This window comes from Ctenopharyngodon idella, chromosome 20 (assembly GCF_019924925.1).
Source record: "Ctenopharyngodon idella isolate HZGC_01 chromosome 20, HZGC01, whole genome shotgun sequence".
NCBI lineage: Eukaryota > Metazoa > Chordata > Actinopteri > Cypriniformes > Xenocyprididae > Ctenopharyngodon > Ctenopharyngodon idella.
The window spans coordinates 30,365,940-30,385,865 of NC_067239.1; the positions used below are offsets into that span (position 1 = coordinate 30,365,940).

The window sequence follows — 19,926 nt, forward strand, 5'->3', positions numbered from 1 at the left end:
TACCTGTTTCATAGTGTTTGTGGCCTGTGCTGTTTTAAATGCAATGCCATGTGAACAATTAAGAAGCAACAGAAGTCAAATGGAGTGATGGTTCAGTGTGCAATGTTCATTGCAAACTAGAGCAATTTTTGGTGCATACACTGATAGGTTAGTTAGTGGAGTCAGATGTTTCAGGTCACTAGGGCTGTGTTCCAGTTCGGGTTTTTTTATGCCCTTCCTTCACTAACTTCCCTCAGTCTCGTTGACTCAGTTGTATATCATTGCTTACGTTGCATGAGCGCCCACTACTGGTGAAACCCGTGCAATGGGTTATTATTATTATTATTATTTACATTTTTTCCCTTACAAAAGTGGGTAACTTTACAATACGGGTGCACTAATATGCATTAATTCATGCTTAACTAATGCACAGATAATCATGTTTTAATGTATGACTCATGAAGAACTAAACCATTAATTAATGATTACTGCATTAGCAACTAATAGAGTCTATATGATTAATAGATTAAGTAATATATGAATTGTTATTAATTAAATGTGTCATAATGTATTAATTCCTTAATAACATATTTTATTAAAGGATTAGTTCACTTTCATATAAAATTTTCCTGATAATTTTCATCCAAGATGTCCATGTCTTTCTTTCTTCAGTTGAAAATAAATTAAGGTTTTTGATGAAAACATTCCAGGATTATTCAGGATTAGCTGTATGTCCTACGCCTTCACTATTCTACTTACGGAAAAAATGTAACTGGCGCTGCGTTCGTTTCGTAAGTAGAATAGGGAAGGTGTAGGACATACAGCGTAAGCTTTTTGAAGAATACGAAAGTACGGTTTTGGTGGAAGCACTTGGAAGGTGATCATTTGTTTATATAAAGCATATACATTTACTTTTTTTTTCGAAAATGACCGATGGTTTCGCTAGATAAGACCCTTTTTCCTCGTCTGGTATCGTTTAAAGCCCTTTGAAGCTCCACTGAAACTATAATTTTGACCTTCAACTGTTTGGAGGCCATTGAAATCCACTATAAGAGGAATAATGGTTTTCATCAAAAACCTTAATTTCTTTTCGACTGAAGAAAGAAAGACATGAACATCTTGGATGACATGGGGGTGAGTAAATTATTAGGAAAATTTTATATGAAAGTGAACTAATCCTTTAACTAATATTCTAAATTAATGTGTTAATTTCCACAATGGTTTAAAGCCATGTACTTCAGGTTCCAGTTGTCTGCTTTAATTAATCATTAGCTAATGATTTGCAAATGTATCATTATGTTATGACTTTACATGTTGAGGCACATGACTATTAACTAGTTGTTAAGTAATATATCATTATTGGGTTTTGACATCTACACTAAGCCATGGATTTCAATTTCCAACTATCACAACCGTGATTCCACTGTACCAGATGAACTGCTGCATCCAGAACCTTGTTGTTCATGGCACAGGAATGTGTCAGGCTCAGCTTGAGGTCAAGGATTCAAAGGTGGAACACTGAGAACATGTGGCCGGGCACTGCTATTTCATAACACTGTGTCTAGACCGGACAAAGAGATTAGAACCCATTATAATCAGTGATAGTGATGCTACACTGGATGTGGCACGACGCAACACTACACAACAAAACATCACTTCTGTTATGAAGGACAAATGGACTTGCAATGGTCTGTCATGTCCAGTGTAAACAGCTGTTGCGGCATGACTCGATAATGGTCGCATCCAGTTTAAACACAGTGTAACATCAATCTGTAGTTCAGATTCTGGTGTGCTGATATTTGTGTGCAGCCCAACTTACCCATCCTTCAAACACATTCTCTGACCTTACACTCACTGCATGTGCAACTGTCAAAACCCATTAATTACACATTACTTAACGATTAGTTAATAGTCATGTGCCTCAAGTAATGTCATAACATAATGATACATTTTCAAATCATTAGTTAATGATTAATTAAAGCAGACAACTGGAAGTTGAAGTACATGACTTCAACCCATTGTGGCAATTAACACATTAATTTACACTTTTACTTAATAAAATATGTTATTAAGAAAGTAATACATCATGAGACATTTGATTAATAACAATTCATATATTACTTAATCTATTAATCATATAGACTCTATTAGTTGCTGATGCAGTAATCATTAATTAATGGTTTAGTTCTTCATGAGTCATACATTAAAACATGATTATCTGTGCATTAGTTAAGCATGAATTAATGCATATTAGTGCACCTGTATTGTAAAGTGTTACCCAAAACTGTTTAGTGCAGCGTTCTATATGTCTATAGGTGTCTTTGGGTTGTTTTAGATATTTAAAAATATATATATATCATAGAGTTGTTTGTGGTGGGGTAAATTAAACGCGATATGCGGTGACATCACAATCATGTTGCATTGTGGGAAATGGAGCTGCCTAAAGTGCACATCAGAGCAGACTCGCTCCCTCGGTCAAAATCAAGAGAGTGAGGGTCTGTCCATATAAACTTCCCTCATCCACTTCACGAAGTGGAACGCACTTCAAAATGGCGGCAGGGATTGCCCCGAGGGGAAGCGCTTAGGGAAGTTTGCGAGTGAGTGTCTAAAAGTGGAGTGGAACGCAGCCTAAAGCTGGTTCGATTTGGTCGTCTGAGACAAATTTTGAGAATCCTAAAAGATTCCTATAATCCTAGGCAAAAATGACATAAATGACAGCTGAGATCCCACAGTGTGACATGAGGATCATGTTCGTACAGTCTGACGAGCAACAATCGTAAAGGACTATTATAAATCGCACAATGTGCACCCGGCTTTAAGAGACTTTAAAAACACTCAGATTGTGTGATTAGAAGGACGACTCCTGATCAACTGCTCATTTACACAAATATCTAATCAGCCAAACACATGGCAGCAACTCAATGCATTTAGGCATGTAGACATGTTCAAGATGATCTGCTGAAGTTCAAACTGAGCATCAGAATTGAGAAGAAAGGTGATTTAAGTGATTTTGAACATGTCATGGTTGTTGGTGTCAGACGGGCTGGTCTGAGTATTTCAGAAACTGCTAATCTACTGGGGTTTTCACACACAACCATCTCTAGGGTTTACAAAGAATGGCCCAAAAAAGAGAAAATATCCAGTGAGCGTCAGTTCTGTGGGTGAAAATGCCTTGTTGACGTCAGAGGAGAATGATCAGACTGGTTCAGCTGATAGAAAGACAACAGTAACTCAAATAAGCACTCGTTACAAACGAGAACACACAACACGTCCAACCCTGAAGCAGGTGACACACCGGTGACACTCCTGTCAGCTGAGAACCGCAAACTGAGGTTTCAATTCACACTGGCTCAGCAAAACTGGACAATAGAAGGTTGGAAAAATGTTTCCTGGTCTGATGAGTCTTGATTTCTGCTGGACATTCAGATGGAAGGGTCAGAATTTGGCATAAACAACATGGAAGTGAAGTGACGTGTGGCCAAGTACGGTGTCCCATACTCAGAATTTGTGCTCTGCATTTCACCCATCCAAGTGCACACACATAGCACTAGGAGTATTGAACACACACACATCCGGAGCAGTGGGCAGCCGTTTTTGCTGCGGCGCCAGGGAGCAATTGGGACCTCAGTTGTGAGTAACAAGAGTGGAAGAGAGCGCTGTTCATTCACTCCCTCCACCTACATTTCCTGCTGGTACTGACACTCAAACCTGCAACCTTTGGGTTACAAGTCCAACTCTCTAACCATTAGGCTGCAGGGGTTAAACAGAGGGGTTCCTACTTCCTACTTGATTAGCTTGGTCAGGTGTGTTTGATTAGGGTTGATTAGGGTTGGCAAAACTCTGCAGGAAAGTGGACCTCAAGTGCCAGAGTTGTGAACCCTTGCAATATACATAACTAGAAGAATAACAAAGTTCAGTAAATGGTAGATCAGGGCTGTCTAAACTTGGGTCCTGGAGGGCCACTGCCCTGCAGAGTTTAGCTCCAACTCTCCTCAACACACCTGCCTGGAAGTTATGCCTAGCGTGATTAATTGAGGATGGAGCTAAACTTTGCAGGGCAGTGGCCCTTCAGGAGCCCTTCAGTCCGTCATACTTCACTGACTGACTTACTGAACGACAAGTTCAATTTCATTCCATCATTACACGCAGTGCAAAGCATCAGCACAAAGAAATAAGCAAAGATATATTCTCTCTTCACATGCATTCATCACCTAGTTCTTTGTGTTTATCTTTATGTTAATGCATTTAAATTAAGTAGGCATACCCAATTTAATATTAGGACATGGAAACCCAAAATAAGATGTGAAATAAAAGAAAACAAAAGCTTTTCTCCCCCCTAATAACTTTAAATGTCTTAAATGATTGTATTCGATGACCAGCAGGTGGCAGACTAACACCACTGTTTGATTTCCAGAGATTTCGCAGAAACAAATCATTGGATATTCAGTAGCCACAGAAGACATTTGCACTTTTAATGTCTCAGTGTTTCTACATTAGATACATAACCAAACCAAGTGACATTTGTTTTAAATAATGAAAACACAGAGAAAACCTCCTGCAGCATTTTAGCACTGTTTAGACTTGGTTTGATGATGTATTTATCTAATATGCAACAACATTCAGACATTTAAAAGTGTAACTGTGTTTTGGGGTCACATTACATGTGTGACAAAGAATGAATGCAATGGGATCAAATCTAAGTTTATTAATCAATCTGTTTGTTCCTGTAAAAGCCTTTGGCTATAAACCTTTTTTAAAATCTCCTGTGAGCCACCACATCATCATCTGAGCTTTAAAACTGAATGAGTATTTGTGTGTGAGCGATATAAACCATCTGCAACAGTTAAACTCCCTCATATTTCAGGTAAAACCTCTTATTAAGGGGGCAATTCACCACCTGTCAGTGTTGGAGCATTTGCTCCATAATTACACCAGTTTTACTGGTAAAGCTGCGATTCTGCTCTACCAGTCAAGCGGATATAACAGCCTGCTAGGTTAACTCTATCAGGGCTTTTTCAGCATTGACTTTAGCTAAATGACTGTAATTTTCATAACTGCATATACACTGCATTTTTTAACCTACATGTATTTTATTTTATTTTATTTATTTATTTATTTACAGACATAAAGATCACATTCAAACAGACTTGTTTTCATTCATTCATATGCAGAAGTACGAATGAGAGGTGTTTCAGAGTGGACTGTGATTAAAGATAATAGTTTAAAGATAATAGTGATCAGTCAGATATCTTCACCCATCTGAGCTCAAGACAAACTCTTCCACTTGACTCGGAGTAATGAGACTAGGGGTTTGGTGCTGATAAGAGGATCTCTTGGTCTCTTTCTCCCTAATGAGCCTTTGTACAGACCGTCTAATGAGCAGGACAGTGCATGTGCCTTTCATGTTTGTTTGTGGTTATCAAGTCACCTAACCATATTTCTCAATTAGATTTCCATCCATTAGTCAAGGCTTTGTTGAATTCCATCCATTAGTCAAGGCTTACACACACACACACACACACACATGCATATAGATACATACACAATCAGGCATAACATTATGACCACCTTCCTAATATTGTGTTGGTCCACATTTAAAGCCCTGACCCGTCGAGGCATGGGCTCCACTAGACCCCTGAAGGTGTGCTGTGGTATCTGGCACCAAGATGTTAGCAGCAGATCCTTTAAGTCCTGTAAGTTGTGAGGTGGAGCCTCCATGGATCGGATTTGTTTCTTCAGCACATCCCACAGATGCTCGATTGGATTGAGATCTGGGGAATTTGGAGGCCAAGTCAACACCTCAAACTCGTTGTTGTGCTCCTCAAACCATTCCTGAACCATTTTTGCTTTGTGGCAGGACACATTATCCTGCTGAAAGAGGCCACAGCCACCAGGGAATACCATTTCCATGAAAGTGTGTACATGGTCTGCAGCAATGCTTAGGTAGGTGGTACGTGTCAAAGTAACATCCACATGGATGGCAGGACCCAAGGTTTCCCTGCAGAACATTGCCCAAAGCATCACACTGCCGGCTTGCCTTCTTCCCGTAGTGCATCCTGGTGCCATGTGATCCCCAGGTAAGAGACACACACACACCCGGCCATCCACGTGATGTAAAAGAAAACATGATTCATCAGACCAGGCCACCTTCTTCCATTGCTCCGTGGTCCAGTTCTGATGCTCACGTGTCCACTGTTGGCTCTTTCGGCGGTGGACAGGGGTCAGCATGGGCACCCTGACTGGTCTGCGGCTGTGCAGCCCCATACGCAACAAACTGTGATGCACTGTGTGTTCTGACACCTTTCTATCAGAAACAGCATTAACTTCTTGAGCAATTTGAGCTACAGTAGCTCGTCTGTTGGATCGGACCACACGGGCCAGCCTTTGCTCCCCACGTGCATCAATGAGCCTTGGCCGCCTATGACCCTGTTGCCGGTTCACCACTGTTCCTTCCTTGGACCACTTTTGATAGATACTGACCACTGCAGACCGGGAACACCCCACAAGAGCTGCAGTTTTGGAGATGCTCTGACCCAGTCATTTAGCCATCACAATTTGGCCCTTGTCAAACTCGCTCAAATCCTTACGCTTGCCCATTTTTTCTATTATTATTCTTCTTCTTATTATTTTATCATGAATAAAACACAGCTATTGACCAATCAGAATCAAGGACAGGAACTAACCGTTTTATAAATAAATATATATATATATATATATATATATATATATATATATATAAATGGGTCGGCACTTGATGTGTGCAGTGTGCAATGCAATACTGAAACAAAGCATTTTTCAAAAAAATGACAAAATAGTATTGCATGTTTGCAAGACAATTTGTCTTCATTAGCACAATCTAATTAAACTTTGTCCTTCTAAGAGCAAGCTGCATTCCAAACAAAGCCTGCCAGCACACAAGACGCATCTCAATTCAATTAGAGTTTAAACATACCTGTCATGGTAGACTTCCCAAATGAACCATTTGCAATTCTGGATTAGTTCCATAAGATGCCTTGAAAACTGAAAATGGCAGAATTCCCCATCTCAAAAATGATCACAAAATTGTTTAACCTATGACTGCTGAAGTTAACAAATCATGATGGCAGATTCTGAGCTTTCCTGAGTGCTCTAATGGAAGCTTGTAGATGTTTCCTATGATGGAGTTCATGAGCATTAGTGTTGGAGGACGCCCAAGTCACACATTTATGGGCGAGCGTGTGATTGCAGCAAGCTGCACCTTCATTTTCTGACATTATAAATCTGCCTCGGTGTTATTAATGCAAATTGCTTTTTTGATAATGTGCTGCATCATTGTATTAAAATTCATAACATACAGGAAAATGAGAAATATTGCCAAATATTACCTGGAAGCCTGAATGCTCAAGGTTCCCGCACCTTTTAACAAATGAATTTCTGTGACTCATTCATGATTACTGTGTAGACCCTTTTCACATTTCCGGGTTTCTCAGAAGTGGAAGTCATCATAGTTGGGTAAACTTTTAAAGCGGTGAATGAGAGACTTAATTAAATATATTTTTTGTGTTTCCATTTGTGCAAATAGCAAAAGAAAAACTCCACAATAGAGTTTTCACAACTTCCAAAATGAGGGAAAAAAAATAGTGATTTTTACCGTTTCTCCCACAGCCGCTGTATTAGAAACACCCTCACAGCAACATTAAAGGGTTAGTTCACCCAAAAATTAAATTTCTGTCATTTATTACTCACCCTCATGGCGTTCCACACCCGTAAGACCTTTGTTCATCTTCAGAACACAAATTAAGATATTTTTCATAAAATCCGATGGCTCAGTGAGGCCTGCATTGCCAGCAAGACATTAACACTTTCAGATGCCCAGAAAGATACTAAAGATATATTTAAAACAGTTCATGTGACTACAGTGGTTCAATCTTAATGTTATGAAGCGACGAGAATACTTTTTGTGCGCCAGAAAGAACAAAATAATGACTTTATTCAACAATATCTAGTGATGGGCGATTTTAAAACACTTCTTCATGAAGCTTCGAAGCTTTATGAATCTTTTGTTTCGAATCAGTGGTTCGGAGCATGTATCAAACTGCCAAAGTCACGCCCCCCAGTGGTGAACCATTGAAATTTCGAATCACTTGTAATGAAGCCTTGTTTACTGAAATGACTTGACTTTGGCAGTTTGATACATGCTCCGAAATTTCAATGGTTCACCACTAGGGGGGCGTGACTTTGGCAGTTTGATACGCGCTCCGAACGATTCGTTAAGCTTCGAAGCTTCATGAAGCAGTGTGTTGAAATCGCCCATCACTAGATATTGTTGAATAAAGTCGTTATTTGTTTTTTTGGCGCACAAAAAGTATTCTTGTCGCTTCATAACATTAAGGTCGAACCACCATAGTCACATGAACTGTTTTAAATACTTCTTTAGATTTCTGGGCATTGAAAGTGTTAATTATCATGCTGTCAATGCAGGCCATCGGATTTTATGAAAAATATCTTAATCTTCTTGTGTTCTGAAGATGAACGAAGGTCTTACGGGTGTGGAACGACATGAGGGTGAGTAATTAATGACAGAATTTTCATTTTTGGGTGAACTAACCCTTTAACTAGTTTTTTTGTAATTTGATGCAAAGGTAATATAATACTAAGTATAGTGTTATAAATGTACATACATTTAAAAAAAAATGAAAATGAAAAAATACTTTGCAGGATTTACAATATCGATGTCCGTTAAAACGCCTCATCACAGTCTGTGAAAAGGGTCTATTAGGATTTTAAAGGGGCTGCATGTAGAATTCAGAAATTCTTGTTATTAGCGACATCTGTGGCCGTTAAGTGAACTGCAGCCACATCTTACTGCTCGTGATCCAAGGCCTCTATATACTCACGGCGGAGTTCTTTTTTGTTCATTGCTTGGAAGTAAAAAGAGGTTGAAAATACATGCAGCGATATAGCCTACTGTTAACGAACATCCCGACGTCGTCCATGCTGCTCCGGACGACGGTTAGATTAATATGTAAATTATGTGCTGCGCGCTTTCCACTCAGTATCAAAATAAACACAACAAAAATGTCAGTGGTGAGAAAACGGCAGTTAGGAAAACATCTGATCATAGCGATGTGGATATGTTTGGACCTGCTCTGCAATTCACCAGCATCATGTCAACAGATGAGGTAATTAAAGTTACACTGTTATGATAGTTGATTGTAAAGTATATTTGAGATTATAGACTATTGATCTGGCTGTGTGAGAATAGATTGGATTATTTGGAATCGATGGTTCCATGAAGAAACTTTAACATCCATGGAAACTTTTCAATGCACAAAAAATTACCTTTTTAGGTGGCTTTAAAAAGGCTGTCCGGAGCGCGCGTAAACGTTATCCTTTTGATTTTCCCGGGAAAAACGTCCCGAGTCCTTCACATTAAGTTCTCATCGACAATCTTTTTAAGTTTCGTTACAAGCTGTTCACACATTGGCAATAAAAAAGCGATTAATAGGCCTACATGAAAATTCTTACTTATAGCCCCTTTAAAATAGTTTTGCAATAAATTATAACTTTAAATTTATGAAAATATAAATTGTCTATAAATGTCCTTTTTAGTAATTACTTTCTTGGTTAGTTTACAACTTTATTAATCCCACAGGGTGCAATATGATTTAATTAACTATGGCTTGGCAATCACAAATTTTAAAATTAAGTGGTAGCCAATAAAATAGGCCTGCTTATGTTTTCATATTTATAAAAAGTTTAATCTATTAAAACACACTGTTAACAACCAATTTCATATCTTACATCATGCGTTTTAACCTATTAGACTCTTTAAAAGGGCAACCATGAATAGGCCGTAAGTTTGAATAGCCTTTAACTTTGGCATGTGAAAGTACTTATGATGCATCAAGAGTACTTTTTTATAATGAATTATATATACAGGCCTCAAGTCAAGTGTTGCCATCTTTCTCTCTTTGTCATTTTTTTCGAGCACTAAACACACATTTGAAGGCTTTGGGACCCTTTGACTGGTTTTAGAGTGAACCTGAATCTTTAATGTTGTAAAGCAAATCTAAGAGTGCCTGAGGGGGTGCTGACATCTGAACGTGGTTTATTGATGCATTTCGAATGAAAGATGATGTTCCTCCATCTCTTTGCTATTCATGCAATGTGAATGAACACTAGTGTGTCTCTCAGCATTGTGCACAGGATCAATTCCACTTCATTTGACGTTTTATAATAGAAGATCCTTAATATTTGCACACTCAGATTTACATATTTCTATATCACTCTTTGCATTTACAGTATGTGCAGATATGTGCTTAAATATTTTGGCAAACATCCACTCTGCTGAATTATAGATCACAGTGTAATGCTGCAGGGCTGAAGGTTAAGGCTGAATCTTTAATGCTTATCAAAGAAAATAAGATAAAATGTTTTTGCGCAGTAATATATGTAGCTGTGAGCACTGCATCCATGTTTCACAGACACACAGGATTTTAACATGTTTGGGAGTCAGAGGAGGTTTCTGGAATATAATACTACAGACTATTCATCTTGTTGTCTGATGTTAATTACACTTATTGTGTTCCAACCATGGAATTTTTTCCTATTAGATTTTCTGTCATCCAATAACGTACAAATCAATCAGTAAATAAATATTTTTTAATTTTTAGGTAAACTCCCATATTGAAACTTGAAAATTGGTGAAAAACACTTTCTCCTTAAATTGATTAAAATTCTGCTTATTTCATGAATTATAATATATGCAACACTTCACTGTAAAAAATATTTTTTTGTATTTGTAAATAAAACAGATTATTGGAGTATGTTTTACAAGAAAATACTATTTAAGTGTTTTTACTTAAAAAAAAAAATTCATGCTTATTTCAATGTGCTGTTTGTGAAATTTACTAGCAATTTCTGAATGAAAATTGTTTCAAAGTAAATCCTACTCCAAATTATTTTCAGTGTTGGAACTCTTTCGTGTATCATACTGTAATTATTAGTTATATTAATAGAAACACACTATATTATTAATTGCAATAACTGATGAGCATATCTATTAAATTGAAATTAGGAAATGCATTATTGCATTTCCACTGTGGTACAGAAGAGCCATAAGGAAACATTAATATTTTCTAATTTTTCAGCAAAACAATGCTAGATATTATCTGTGGAATATGTTTTACAGTATTTATACTATTTACGCCCCTTAAGTGTTCTGTGTCGCTCATCCTGACCCCCTTAAATTGAAACTATATTTAATTTGTACTTGTACATTTGTCTAAGTGCTGAATGGCGATTAAATGAGTATAGTGCAATTTCAGTGGCACTTCAGCATGTGTCTTCTAGTGCATGAATATCCCTGGTACGATTCATAAAAACATAAAATAACAATGCAATTCATCTTGTGTTTTATTCTAAACAGTATTAAAGTGAATCAAATGGTATTTTGCCATATGATACATTGTACCGTAAAAGAATATTCAAGCTGTCAGATGGTGGGTGGACGCTAAAGTAGAGAAAATCTCAAAAAGCACAATACGCAGTGGAGTGAGTCAACACCACCCGAGACCGCCCACCATATGCAGGTGGCAATAAATTAATGTTGTTGAAATAGAATACATCAGGTTGCTACATATGCTGAATAAATCAGACGTGGATAGTAAATGGTTTTCGCATTCGCATTGCGTACAGGGTTTCCAGGCCTTAGTGTTTTAGGAATCAGTTTCACGCTGTGTGGCTCTAGAAAGGTGAGTCCCTGCTGATGGTGGCCATGCGTAATTTATTTCATTTTCCCAGATGCCATTTACCCTCCCATCCGCTTCCAAAGACACGGTGTGTTTACTCAAACATTAGAGGAACTGATTTAAACAAGGGCTGAAATAGAAATGCTGTGATCGTCTGTTCGTGTGGACATAAAGAGCACTGCAAAAAATGATTTTCTTACTCAGTATTTTTGTCTTGTTTTCTAGTACAAATATCTAAACATTCTTAAATCAAGATAGATCAAGATTTGCTTGAGAAGCAAAATGACAAGATATTGATCTTGTTTTCTGAAAAAATATATCAAAATGAAGTGAGTTTATGCTTAAAACAAGAAAAAATATGTCAGTGGGGTCAGAAAAATCAACTTAATTCAAAGGGAAAACAAGATGTTTTTTCTGACCCCATTGGCAGATATTTTTTTCTTGTTTTAAGCAAAAATCCTTAATTTTTACATTTTTCAGATAACAAAACTTAATGTTGTCTTTTTGCTTCTTCACCAAATATCTTGAGGTTTTGTTGCCCTTTTAAGCAATAGCAAAAACATTTTTTTTCTTAATTTTTTTTTTATTAAACAGCTGAATCCTCAAACAAAAATGTAAAAAAGCAAGTACACAATTGGTGTGTATATATATATATATATATATATATATATAATGGTAACAATAATAATAATAATCCATATACCAATCAATTGGAAGTGCATTCACTGACTTATTTCCTAAGGAATTCCATATAGTCATCGGATACAAATTTCTTACTTTCTTACTCATTCTCATTTCTTTAATGTCATTAACACATCATAAAACACAAGAGCAAACACATACTGCAGGCATGTAGGACTACTCCCCAACATTTGGTCATAATCATCAACCTCACCTATCTAGTTCCCTCAATCTTACACTCTAGTTCCACCATTCTGTACTTGCAAGAGAGGAAAATATCTGATGCATCTACAACAGGAATTCAGACACATATAAGTGGATGTGGGAGCAAGAGTTTGGTCTCAAACAGGAAAAGTATTTTGTACCACAGTCACTGCACTACTGTACAGAAAGAAAACAACACTTTTTCATTGCTAACTGTGGAGAAGATGGAGGAGAATGAATTATAAAACACTGAATGTTTTCCTTTGAACAGAACAGCTCAAAATTGTCTGATTTACCTCAGTCAAGAACAGGACGGAGCACCTTATAATGTTGTACCGAAGTACCCCAAAACAGTTCATATCTGTTGGTTCGAATGCTCCTTGTTGGCTCCAAGTACAATTACGTCAAACAAAAGACTTTTTGGTTCCTTGGTCATGTATCCATAATCTCACGTGCTGGAGTGGGTTCATGTGGGAGGCTCGTAGCATTTGGAAGAGCTTGTCCGTGTCCCACAGAGTTCTGCTGGACTTCCATGGGAATTCCTGTTGCGTTCTCTCGATTCGGGAATTCTCGCGACTGTTTTCGGTATTCTAGAAAGGTGCATGCCTTGGTCGCGATGGCCACCACGTTCTTGCCGACGAAGATGGTGGAAACCCGGCTGTCCTGGAATAGCACCATGTTGACGCCACGTATGAGGATGGTGACGATGTTGATGGTGACCAGACTGAGAAGAGGATAGAGCATCATCTTCTGGGGAGATACATGGTCGCCCTGTACGCTGATCTCGCTCAGGGACACGCAGGGAAGAATCAGAAGCAAAATGTAGCAGTAGAAGAACATCAAACCTTCAGCCCAAATGGGCAAACCCGTCCGCTGTGGCTCCCAAAGGTTTGCCTGCATATCCAGCAGGTCCAGCAAGTCCAAAGCCACCCAGAAGAGCCGACCCCTCATGTCCTCCTTCCTCCTAAAGGTACGGACGTATTCCATGCTGTCCAGAGCCACCAGAACCAGGTAGAGGCCTGGCACACAAATAGACAGCAATAAAGTCAAAGCTTTCCGGGCGACAGTCTCCAGACTCTTTCGGTCAGCCTTACAATTCTGGAAGACAAAGTAAAGCTTGATCTCCAACACAAAGATGTAGAGGAACCACAGAATCATGGCGTATCCCCGTCGAGCCGTCCGCACTTCTGCTCCAACCCAAACCGCCACATAGCGGAGGACGATAAGAAAGCAGACGTCCCCGACCAGGACAATTATGCAGACCCCGATCTTTCGTGGGCCCTGGTTCTGCTCCACCAGGTAGGCGTCCATGAAGGCCATGCTGGTCATGATCACAAAGGTGGTAAGACACACATGCCGCTTGTCCGGTGGTGGCAACACCATGCTGAGGGCCACCACCACATGCAATCACTCACAGCAATGTCGTCCACTCCGTTGCACTTGGGTTTGAGGGATTCTTGAAGTTACAGGACAAGTTTTGCTGGGTTGGTTGGATCAGCTGCTTTTTCATCCCAGTTTGATGAACTTTGAAGGCGTTTTCATTTCCAATATTTCGTAACCTTGACCCAGGACAAAAAGTGAAAAAAACTTATTCTACTAAAAATCCAATGGCTCCCAAATGACAAGGGTCATACTGTCTGTAAATTTGAAGCAGTGTTAAATGACACCCCAAAAAAAGTTCAATGCAGGATTACTTTGCAATGGAAAAGCAACACTTAAATACTGAAGAGACCTTGTTTCAAGCTTTGCTGTGCTGTTTGGAGTGGCTTCTTTTTATCCCAGTTTGGTGAACTTTGAAGGCATTTGCATGTCTAGTATCATAAACTTGACCCCAAAGAACAAAGTGAAAAGAACTTATTCTACAAAAACCAATTGCTCCAGACTTGACAGTTTGATTCACACTGCTTTGCAAGGGTTGTATTGATTGTAAATCCGGAGAAGCAGTGTTAAATGATACAAAGTTCCAAAAAAGGTCCAGAGCAGGATTACTTTGCAATGGAAATGCAACTCTTAAAGACCGAAGAGACCTGAATTCACAATCTTGGTCTTGGCAGATGATTCTTCTCTGACACACTAAATGGAAGAGAAATCTGCCCATTAATCAGCGGGGTTGTATTGATCCTGCTAGGCCGCATGCCTGCCCGACCTCAGCATTCTCAATGAGACGCCATAACTTTCCTCTTTCACGGTCATGCAATTGGAAGGTGATGTGAGGATACATGGGCTTTCCCGGAAGCTTTGCATGCATTTGCTGGATTGTGAGTTGGCCGTTTTTCTTGTAACATGAAGGGAACTTTGAGGTGCGCTTTGAGAAAATGGGAATGCAGGAACTGATTGTTCAGACTGTAGATGCTCAACAATTACCGAGTCAGAGTTTAACGTCTAAGCACAGTTGTGGTAGGTCGTTTTGTCTTGTAACAGCAAGGTAACTTTGAGAAAATGCAGCCCAGGAACCGAATGTTCAGACTGTAGATACTCAGCAATTACCAAGCAACATTTGTTCGTGTCTGCCAATGGAAGATTGACTCTTGAGGGCTGGTGGTCTCTATCCATAGATCATTCAGACACAGGGTCAGTGGCTCCAGGGGCACCACATCTGTCTATGGCTCCCCCAGGGGGAATCTCTTTTACTGGGCTTCAGTTTCATCCTCGCCTGCTCTTCTGACACAACCTAGAAAGAGAGAGGGAAGAAGAAGAGCTGTCAGCACAAAGTGGATAATAAATCACGGCTCACTGCTAGGAGCCAACAGCATATCCGGTCCTGCCATTGTGTCAGCATCATTTAAAGACATGTGATAACAACATTGTGGAAATACACTGTTACATGGCCACTTATTCATTTGCACTTTTTATTAATACAGGGGATGTTCACAAAACTGTATAATCCAGTGCAAAAATCCCTGACAATATTCCAGCATTCATTTTTAGCTTAAATGTAGGAGGGTGGAGAGAGGACTGTGAGAGGAAAAAAGCTGGAAAGGTCTTCGAGAATCCACTCAAACCTTTTTTTTTTTCTCCATATATATATATATATATATAGTTTTTGAGGATAGAATGATACAGATTTTATAATTTGTTCTTTATTTAATATGTCATAAATGCATGCCATTTTTTTATATGTACATGACATGTCTTTGATCTTTGATACTTATCTAATCGCAGATGAATATTTCATTGCTCAAAACTGCTCTTTCATCTTTTAGCAGACATAACTGGGCTCTCAGTAATGTTTCTTTTAAGTATCAACGTTTCTCTGATGTTTCTCATATAATTCTTTAGAAAAAAAGTAAATAAATAACATACAATAATAGTACAGAGTAGGGGCATTGTGTCACAATATATTGCAATACAAAAGTGCAACATTATGTATTGTGGATAGTGACAATATGTATTGTGTATAACTCACCCACAATGAAAATTACTGTGTGAGGAAAAAAAAAATCAAGTTTACAGAGTTTTAGTGTCAGTACTACAATAAATTACTATATATAATGTTGAATATAATGTATAATAATGCGATGGAGGAATATTTGTGGGTCCTGATAATGCCAAATGTCTTATGTTACCAGTAAAAAGTGTCCTACATTATTTTAAATATATCTAGTCAGTGACAGAGTGCAAAAATATTTGTCAAAAATCTATGTTTCAGTGTCAGAATCATGAATATTTTTATTCTGGTGTCACCATTGTCCTGTGCATTGGGTTACCAGCACCAAGTCCAATAAGTGTATTCATTTCCACTCCCAATGTAATACCAAATTTAGCATTTTAATTGACAGTACATTTTTGCTTTTACCATGTCTTGGAGTATCGCAATAATATCATATTGTGAGTTCAGTATCGTGATATGTATCGAATCGTGACATGAGGGTATCGTCACACCCCTAGTACAGAGCTATAAAATGAATGTGGATAGCAGCTCAGATCATTTGATAATGGAAGAATTTAATGAGAAATGATTGAGTTCATATTGAGCCCTGATATTTGATTGCAAACTTTGGTATCTTGGCAAAACCAGACACCTTTAAAACATTGTTGAAACTGTAGAATACCGGTGTCTTTTTTCTCAGAACCAAAAGACTTCAGTAAAAGTATTAAGGAGATCTCATTTGTGATTTTTCTTTTCTGTTGGATCATTAAGCTTTAAAAGTCACTTCCTTCAACAGTAATTAAATCTCGCTATCTAAGAAACACACTCTTAAAATGATCCACAAGACACCAAGTTAACACAAAAACAAAACAATTGCGATAATGTTCCTTTTCAAGGCTGATGTTAAAACAAATACTGTCGAGCCAAGAATGATGTAATTTCTAATCATGTGTTTGATGGATTTATGCAGGTCAATAAACGTCCATCATTAATAATTCAAGCTGATAGACTGTGCAACTGTGTTTGGAGATCCATTTAGACTGACCTGTTTAATATTCACACACCGAGCCGCTGGCGTTTGTCTGATAGCCAAGGTCGCAGGAGTGCTAATCAACACACCGGGCTGACATTTCACAAAAATTAAGCACAGATAATGAAAACTCGACACAACACACAGCTAGCAAAATCTCATCCGCCTGTCTCATTCTGGATTAATATATCATTCTGAAAAATGGAAGAAAAAACTACAACAAAAAACAGTTGAACTAAAACCAGGTAATTGAAGTGTGTTTTTAATGCAGACCATCAGGAGATGAGTTTAGCTCTCTGTCATGTCCAACACAATCTTATTAGTATTTGGCAGAGTACAGAGATAGCAGACATAGATCTCATTTCTATGCTTGTCAGCTCAGAACGGGGGCAGATTTAAATCAATGTAATAGTTCTCAGAATGATGCATTAGTGATCACCTTGGGCTCCTACTACACCAACTGTAGATACGTCAGTCCGAACCAGCATCAAAACACGATTATGCCACTTGAATAAGAAAACACTGATGCTCTATTTTTTTCCTGTATCTGCTTTGTTATTTTGGAGAAATATTAATCTCTAGTTTTGTTTCAATCAAGTTTACAAATAATTACATGTAAAAACGTGACATTAGTTATGCATTAGGCCTGTCGCGATGATCGATTAGTTGTCTGATCATGGTTATTCGATCATTTGCAATAACTGCAGTTTAAATTTCAATCACATTTTGCCCAAAAATATAAAAAAACACTATTGTAAAGTACATAGATAGTCAACAACATAGTCAAAGGTCTTCCTTCATACGAAATAAAGGTTTGTGGGTTTAATCAGACTGCATTATATATTATATTATATTATATTATATTATATATTATATTATATTATATTATATTATATTATATTTCACAGCATTAAAGTAAATCATGTGGGCCTATTTTATCATTTTCTTATTATATTATATATGATTCCATGTAAAAAAATAACATATTAGGCTTACACTGTAAGTGACGTGAAAAAAAAAACAGAATTAAATTGTTATTTGCAATTATTGCAGTCATGATCGTGGCAGGCCTAGTAAGCATACTGTAATTTTTAATAATTGTTAATTATTTTCAGTAAAGCAAATGCTACTTAGATGTATAAATGTACAATTTTACAGTGAAATATTTTAACTACAAATTCGCATTTAAATGACATTATTTTATAATACAGCAGTGAGAACTTAAATGGTGCTTAAAATAGATTTAATTTTGTTTTATGCAAAATATAGTTTCATAATTTTTATTTTAATTTTGTGGCGAAACATGTCAGACGTGTTCTAGACAGCCTGTGACAAACTCACCCCAACTTACATACAGATAGAAATTAATTCATAAAAATAAACCTTAAAGGCTGACTGTTTGTGAAAGAGCCTTTTGGAAAGAAAACTTACAAATTAGATCTCTTTGACCTCTAGAGTTTCAGTAGAGATCTCAACATTAAAAAATGCTACTATACATTTTCCAAGGCACCAAAGTCTGTAATCAAAAGTCTCGAGATCTCAATATAAACTCAACCCATTTCTCATCAAACATTACATTACCATCCATATTAATTTTATATATTTATACGCTCACTGTCAATCAACAACTGACTCATTTGTGTCTACTTTTATTTCAGCAAAGGAATTTTAAAAGAAACATCTGTGACAAAGTTGATGCCAAAGCCCTTGCTGATGGATGCAACAAACCAACCGACAGCAAAGCAGACAAATGTTCCAAATGTTCAGACTTTGCTGCGTGAATTTTAATGTTCCTTCAATATAACTTCCTTCGATGAGAAGACAAGATTATATTGAGCACATCTGTTCTCAGACACAAACTGTTTCACAGACAAAATCTTTAACGTTGCCTGAATTAAAACAATGAATTATGAAATACATCCTCTTTCAAGGCCCCAATGCATAATGAAAAAGTCTGCAATATTCATTCATTCAAAGAAACGCACTTTGTCACTTGTCATTTTCTATAGCCTATCGAGTGGCGGTTTAATGCTGTTTCATGCATTCTGACTTATTTACACTGTTAAAGAGTTGGATTCTCATGCTAATCATGACCAAAGTTTCAAAACACGAGTTGGACGTATGACGGAGTATTTCTGTGCCAAATACTAGGAGAGTTTTTTTTTCGAGTATGGCCCTTTATCACGTAATAAAGAGCGGAATTCCTTGTATGGGCATTTCTCCCTGATAAGTGTGCACACACATCACCCAGAGAGAGAGCAAGAGCACGCCCATCAATGCGCTTCGTTCGGGTTACGGAAGCCGAGAGATTTTTCAACAGTGGCTGTGTCCCAATTCAGGGGCTGCACCCTTCGAAGGACGTATTTGAAGGCTGCATTCATCATGGAGGCAGTCTCATTTAAGAAAAATAACCGTTAGATTGCAAAGTAAGAAAGAAATTACAGTATTTTACACCTCACAATGAATATCAGTACAATTTTATTACAGTTACTTTTCTTAAATAAGACATCCTTGATGACGTCTGCAGCCTTCAAATGCGACCTCCGGAGGATGCAGCCTCTAAAATGAGACGCAGCTCCTGTCATCAAAGGTTTGTGTTTTTGGTTGTGAGGGAAAGATTACCTTTTTTAGCTTCCCAAAGAACAGTGGATGAAGTTTGTTTTTCCGAGTTGTGCATGTATGTTTGTTTGTTTCCCAGAATTTTGGTGATGAATGTTTTGTAAACAAGTCCCAGTTCAGCGCTGGATTTGCAGATCGCAGGCGGCGAGTAAAACTGCATGAGATGTCTGTGTTTTGTTGGCAATCGGCGCACAAGTGCATAAAATGTAAACAACACAAATGTTTTTGTTACCTTTTTATTTATAATGTTGTCGCAGCTTGCTCTGCGCAAAAGCTACGCACGCTTGTGACTCTTTAGCTCTGCCCACAGC

At 37.8% G+C, this 19,926-nt stretch overlaps 1 protein-coding gene and 1 long non-coding RNA gene across 2 annotated transcripts in view; one reads left to right on the forward strand and one right to left on the reverse strand.

The window, feature by feature from the left end:
- The first annotated feature begins 8,844 nt into the window (after nucleotides 1–8,844).
- LOC127502893 (uncharacterized) overlaps nucleotides 8,845–19,926 on the forward strand; it is a 73,491-nt gene continuing 62,409 nt past the window's right edge. Inside the window, exon 1 of the long non-coding RNA XR_007926952.1 lies at nucleotides 8,845–9,140. This is a non-coding gene — a long non-coding RNA (uncharacterized LOC127502893). The remainder of the gene's footprint in view (nucleotides 9,141–19,926) is intronic.
- tmem121ab (transmembrane protein 121Ab) overlaps nucleotides 12,171–19,926 on the reverse strand; it is a 46,580-nt gene continuing 38,824 nt past the window's right edge. The window contains exon 2 of the mRNA XM_051876332.1: nucleotides 12,171–15,267. Coding sequence (XP_051732292.1) covers nucleotides 13,029–13,979 — 951 coding nt within the window. The 5' untranslated portion in view covers nucleotides 13,980–15,267 and the 3' untranslated portion in view covers nucleotides 12,171–13,028. The remainder of the gene's footprint in view (nucleotides 15,268–19,926) is intronic.